At 35.1% G+C, this 6,410-nt stretch overlaps 1 protein-coding gene across 1 annotated transcript in view; it reads right to left on the bottom strand.

Moving 5' to 3' along the window:
- The window catches only part of LOC107721020 (receptor tyrosine-protein kinase erbB-4-like), a 344,542-nt gene that overhangs the window by 54,342 nt on the left and 283,790 nt on the right, over window positions 1-6,410 (bottom strand). The window contains exons 18-20 of the mRNA XM_016528874.1: window positions 4,466-4,588; window positions 3,293-3,391; window positions 816-1,001 (exon numbers count right to left, since the gene is read on the bottom strand). Of these exons, the coding sequence (XP_016384360.1) occupies window positions 816-1,001; window positions 3,293-3,391; window positions 4,466-4,588 (408 nt within the window). The remainder of the gene's footprint in view (window positions 1-815; window positions 1,002-3,292; window positions 3,392-4,465; window positions 4,589-6,410) is intronic.

Below are 6,410 nucleotides of genomic sequence, written 5' to 3' on the forward strand. Positions count from 1 at the left end.
GAAGGATCATGTGACACTGAAGACTGGAGCAATGACTGTTGAAAATTCAGCTTTGCATCACAGGAATAAATTAGATTTTAAAATATATTAAAATAGAAAACAGTTTTTAATTAAATAGATGCAGTCTTGGTGACCATAAGAGACTTCTTTAAAAAATATTACTGACCTCAAACTTTTAAAAGGTAGTGTATGTACACTCTCTTCATCTCTGTCTTTGTAAAATCATCAAATACCATTCAGGCTGTAAATACTTTATAAGTTTTAGTTGAAGTACATCAGTTCATACTGCAGTCATTGCTTTAACTCTCATGTCAACTACCACCTGCTGTGATGTAACTCCTGTATAACCTGGTGCATTCGCATTCAAGAGCCCTTTTTTCTTTCCTTTTATGAATGTTTAGAAATATTAACTCCTGAAATAGATGCTTTAGGCTAGGAGAAACAGAGCGGAGGAAATATGACCACCACTGGTGTAGGAGGATGATAAACAGAGTGATACAAACAGCAGACAGTGTGGGGGGTTCAATATCAAAGAAATGTGGCAAAATGATGCTCGCTGCATGACAGGGAGGAAGATAGATTGAGTGAAGATCTGAACAGTGTTTTAATGCAAGTTCACACAGAAAAACAAAACAAAACACCTTAACACTTTTACTTTAAACATGCAGTAAGTCATTTCTTTCTACTTTACAAATTCACATCTAAAGAAATTAATAGCACTTTTGATAAAACAAGAGCCATATCAAAGGCCACAATAAGGTAAGATACATAAGAGTGGTTTCCAATAATGTTGAGTTCAATACGTGAAGTCTTACCTTGGCGATCTGAACACACCAGTTGAGCAGTAATTGGGAGCCGATGTTGTCTTTATGCTCGTGCACGTAGTCCAGCAGACAGCCATGGGGCATGAGCTGTGTGACCAGCTGAATGGTGGGGCTCAGACACACACCCAGTAACCGCACCAGGTGAGGATGCTCCATGCTGGCCATGATCAGAGCCTCCTGGAAGGAACGAAAGCAGGAACTCAGAGCACAGGAAACTATAACCAACCAATCACTCTCAATAAATGATTTTACAGCATGTAAATAAAATGTGTATATGAAGAGTTCATTTGCACTCACCGATAAAGAAATCATGTTTTTTCATTGTGCATTCCAATTAATCTCAATCAAACTGCAGTTGGGTTATTTTGACTAGGTTAAACAGTAAAAAAAAACAGCTAACTAACACAATAAAACACAATAAAAACATGATAACATAAAAACATGATTTTTGAAAAAGAAAAAAAAAAAGCAAATAAACTCTTTATATATATATATATATACACATATATACACACACACACACACACACACACACATATATATACAGTATATGTGTGTGTGTGTGTATGTGTGTAGTGTATGTATATGTATATGTATAAATATATGGTGTATCTCAAAAAACTGCTCACCAACTAATGGCACAAGGGACAGTTTCTAACATCTAACATCTATATATATATATTATATGTGTGTGTGTGTGTGTGTGCTTTAAAGTCTTTTATACTCACCAAGCTTCAATTATTTAATCAGTAATATTGTGAAATATTATTACAATTTAAATGAACTGTTCTCTGTTTTAATATATTTAAAAAAATAATGTTTTCCTGTGATGGAACAGCTGGATTTTTTGTCATTATTCCAGTCTTCAGTGTTACATGATCATTCTCAATCATTCTAATATGCTGATGTGGTGTTCAAAAAACATTTCTTATTATTATCAATGTTGAAAACAGCTGCTTAATATTTTTGTTAAAACCATGAGGCACTTTTTCAGGATTCTTTGATAAACAGAAAGCTCAAAATAACAGGATTTATTTTAAACAGTAATCTTTTGTCTTTGCTATCACTTTTGGTCAATTTAATGCATCCTTGCTGAATAAAAGTATTAATTTTATGTCTTATACTTACCAAATGACAGGATGCTTCAATTTAAATTTTCAAAAAGTGCATACATCTTACATTTACAGACAATTTATCACAGATGGTTCTGAAACACACATTGTCATACATGTAGAAACACACACACACACACACACACACAATGTCCCACTGAGATTCATCTGTGAAACAGCCTCATAGTTATAGTCTGCAAAATGAGTGTAGAATTTTTTTCACTTTGTTTCACGACACTTGCAAAAGCTGGGGGATTTACAAGGCAGTCTTACTACCCATAAATGACTAACATTGCGCTCTTACATGCTGAAAATGACCATCTATGATATTCTGAAAGAGTCATAGGTCTATTTCACTTACTTTCAGTACGGTACAATCAAGCAATTTAGTCAAAATTTAGAAATGTATGTGAAGCATCTCACTTAACAAGATCACAATTACGATCCTAATTCCAGTTTATATCCAACATATTTAACCTGTGGTCCAAACAAAAGATGGCACACGGTATAAAAGTATCAGGGGCTAAGAAAATACAGAACATAAAAAATACATATAATTTCCACAAACAGCTAAGGGGATAATTCAGAAATAATATCCAAACCTCTGGCCATAAGGTTATATTATGGCAATAAAAGATGCCTCTGCCATTAATATGATTTCAGGCCTTGGAGGGATCTTATTACGTTTGCTTGAGCATTTTAAAAACTAAAACAGTGTGTAACACACATCCTACATCCGCAAACACACACACAAAGCCATTATCTGAACACTACATAAAATTACACACTTGACAGTTATATAATGAGCATTCACGCTCCTGCTATTCTCCAGCTGCTGAGATGATTGCGTACGCACATGCTGCTCGCCCAATCAACAGCGGGGGCCAGCGTCTACATGTCTGATCTGCCTTCACATGCTTCTGTGCTTTAAGCGCAGTGTGAGTGAATCTGCAAACCCCTAAGAATATTCTGAAAGTGAAATGCCCATTAACACTGATGAATTGTGGGAAATACCTTACATGGGGAAGTCATGGAGAGACCACTCTAATACATGCACATATACACAGATATCTCACTCAAGACAAACACATGTGGAACTACCATCAAAACAGACTTGCATCTACACGCAAGTGAGAAAACATGAACATGCACGCAAAAATAACCTGTTTTAGATTGCACTCATCATGGATGTGAAAGGCCTTTGGTAAATGTTTCATAGTCCTTGCATCATCTAAGAGGATGGGCCAATTTGAGGTTTACATGCAGTTTTCCTTTTGAACTTCTAAAGAGCTGAATATTCGCTTAGTGGTATTACACAAACTGCAGTTGCAAGCCTTGCAACAGAGTGACACTCACGTCCATGAACTCTACATTGGCTTTGGGGCCTGTCGCCTCGTTCAAGATCTTTATGGCAACGGGAATCTTCACAGTCTCGCCCTCAGGTACCCAGATGCCCTGAAATAAAATATATAAATATATTTCGTAGAGGTAATTGGGTAGAAATGTATTTTTTATTGAAGAAAATGTGAATGTTCGTGCAAAACTCATTAAAGCTAGGTTGTTGCTAAGGTTTTCTGCCATGTTCCTAATATATTGCTAAGGTGTTTTTGGTGGTTGTTAGGGTGTTTTGGATGGTTGCTAGGTGGTTTTAAAAAAGCCTACCTTCAAATATCTCCTTCAAAGTAAGTCTATTTGATTTTTCTTTCCTTGTGTTTTTTATTTTAAGTACACTAAAGATCAAAAGTTTGGGGTTGGTAATTTTTTTTTAAGTGTTTTTGAAAGAAGTTTCTTATGTTCACCAAGGCTGCATTTATCAGGGTAACTAAAAAGGAAAATTAAAACAATAATAAACTAAATATTTTTGTTAATTGGGGAAAAAACAGTTCACCAAAATAAATAAACAAATAAAATTAAATAAAAATAATTTCTCATTTTAGTTCAGTTTGACTTGATGTACTAAAATAGAATAACTAAAAATAACTTAACCTGAAATAAAAAAAAAATAAAATTAAAACTATATAGACGTGTAAATAAACAAATTAATAAAAAACTATAACTGTATCTCAAAGATTCTAAAATAACACAGACATTTATTTGATAGATACAGCAATATTGTCAAATATTATTACAATTAAAAATACTACTTTTTAAATATGTTTGAAAATGTAATTTTATTCTTTTGATGGCAAAATATATATTTTTTATATTACTGTAAAAAAAAAAGTTAGTGTCACCTTTGATCAATTTAATGCATACTTTAATGCATACTTGCTAAACAGAAGAATTCATTTTCTCCAACCAACCAACCAATAAATAAATAAATCTTTCTAACAACAAACTTTTGAATGATAATGTTTGTTTCACATAGTATGGGAGAAGCGATGTGCAAAAATTCTATAGCTAGTTAAGATATTTGAAAACCCCCCAGAAATGAATGAGCAACATTAACAATGATGCTCTCCTTAGCAAAATATATGGGCTGCACAGATCTTTCTTAAATTCCCTCTGTCTCCACTTTGATGTCATTACCTTGTAAACAGTGCCAAAGGCCCCGGCTCCTAGGATCTTCACCCGTTTCAGCTCAGTTTCTTTTAGAATGCGCAGCTGTGCTTGGTTCGGGGCCGCACCGCTGGGCGTCAGAGGCTCCACCAACTGAGACACACAAAGCAAAGGAAGGGAGACGCCGTCAGAGATGCTACAATCAATCTGGACAATCAATGAACATTCGGCCCTAACTCAAACAAACTGAAGAACACAGACCATAGTGTATGAATTCCCTGTAATTTATTTAGTCTCTCTGTGCCATTATGTGCTGAATATCAGAGTTTGGGAGTTCAATCAATGCATAAAACCCCCTGGTGATAAAAAAAAAACTATTGAAATGCAAGAGAGAGGGACAGAGATAAGAGGAAAAAGCAAATAGAGAAGATACAGGAAAGAAAGACAGAAAGAGAGAAGGTTAACCTGATAAAAATATGAATGAAGAGAGTGTGTAGGAGAGAGATTGGGAAGCGTAAGAGAGAATGAGAGATAGAGAGAGATCGTAAATCAGCCGTTCTATCGACCCTTTGCGGCGTCCCCCGGCTCATCACAGCCGCCTGATTAAAAAACAATAGCGCTTCTTCATTTAAATGGAATTGTAAATCAGGAGCCCGGACACAGAAGGCAGAGGAGAGCCAGGGGAGGGACGAGCTGTGATCTGGGAAGCTGTCCGCTGCAGGCGGTGCTGAAACACAGATCAGGAGCTGTCCATGGTGCTGAAACCTGGGACATTGTAGTGTTCCAACATAATATGAATTTATAGTTCTGGGAACACTCTATTCTGGTGAAAATGGAGATATGGGAACGTTCAAGACCATATGCGTTATTGGCATAAATGATGCCCATTTTCACACACATGCACTTTCTTATGTGGCATGAGTGGGCCTGCTCCAGATCACTTTGTGGAGTGTCTGAGGAGATCGTTATACTCTCCATTTAAAGCCTGAGGCCATATGGATATATGCATGCATGAAGAGGAGGGGTCAGAACCTTCGGGCACAGGAACGCGGGATCCTTGTGCAACCTGCACTCTTATGAACCTGCCACCCACACTGTGATATGAAAAATAAACTATGATATTAGGAGGATGGATAGAAAGAGAATGAGTGAAAGAAAAGGGAAGACAGTAAGCATTAAAAGGGGAAAAAAAACAAGCCATGAGTGAGGCCACCATCACACTAGCAAGGACACGGTTTTTCATTAATGTTTATTTAATTAACATATACAATCACTTTAAAAAAGGTCCAAAGTGATGCTATTATCCTGATATGAAAAATAAACTATGATATTAGGATGATAGATAGAAAAAGAAAGAGTAAATGACAAGGAAAGACAGTAAGCATTAAGAGGAAAAAAAGCCATAAGTGAGGCCATCAGCACACTAGCTAAGACAAGATTTTTCATTAATGTTTATTTAATTAACACACAATCATTTTTAAAAAGGTCCAAATAGAGGTTATTATCCTCAGCACTGGAATAAATTCAGTTCGAAAATACATGAGGTGCATGTACGTAGTAATCAAAAGCAGATTGAGTGAGCTTGTTTTAACTGTCCATAAAACATTTATAAAGCTGTTGTTCATTTATTGAAATCTTAATTAATTGCCATTTTTCCATGAACAGATTACAAAAGAGGGCCTGAAAGAAAATGTTTTTTTCAACAAATGGTCAGTGAAAGTAAGTAGTTAACTTTCATAAAATGATGATAAACAACCTCAGGAGGTCAAACTAAATATTATATGAGCTGTTTTCCATTTTATTTTCTATTCATTTTATAATGAGGTTTGCAATTTTTGCAACTCTTGCCAAAATTTGGGATATTAAAATACAGTTTAATACCCTGATTTGTGAATTTTGCTATTTTGTCATTTTAAATTATATAAAAATATTTTACAATAAATATTAAGCTTACATAATATAATATATAGTATAT

Source organism: Sinocyclocheilus rhinocerous, unplaced genomic scaffold, assembly GCF_001515625.1.
Source record: "Sinocyclocheilus rhinocerous isolate Xijiao unplaced genomic scaffold, SAMN03320098_v1.1 scaffold1202, whole genome shotgun sequence".
Taxonomy (NCBI): domain Eukaryota; kingdom Metazoa; phylum Chordata; class Actinopteri; order Cypriniformes; family Cyprinidae; genus Sinocyclocheilus; species Sinocyclocheilus rhinocerous.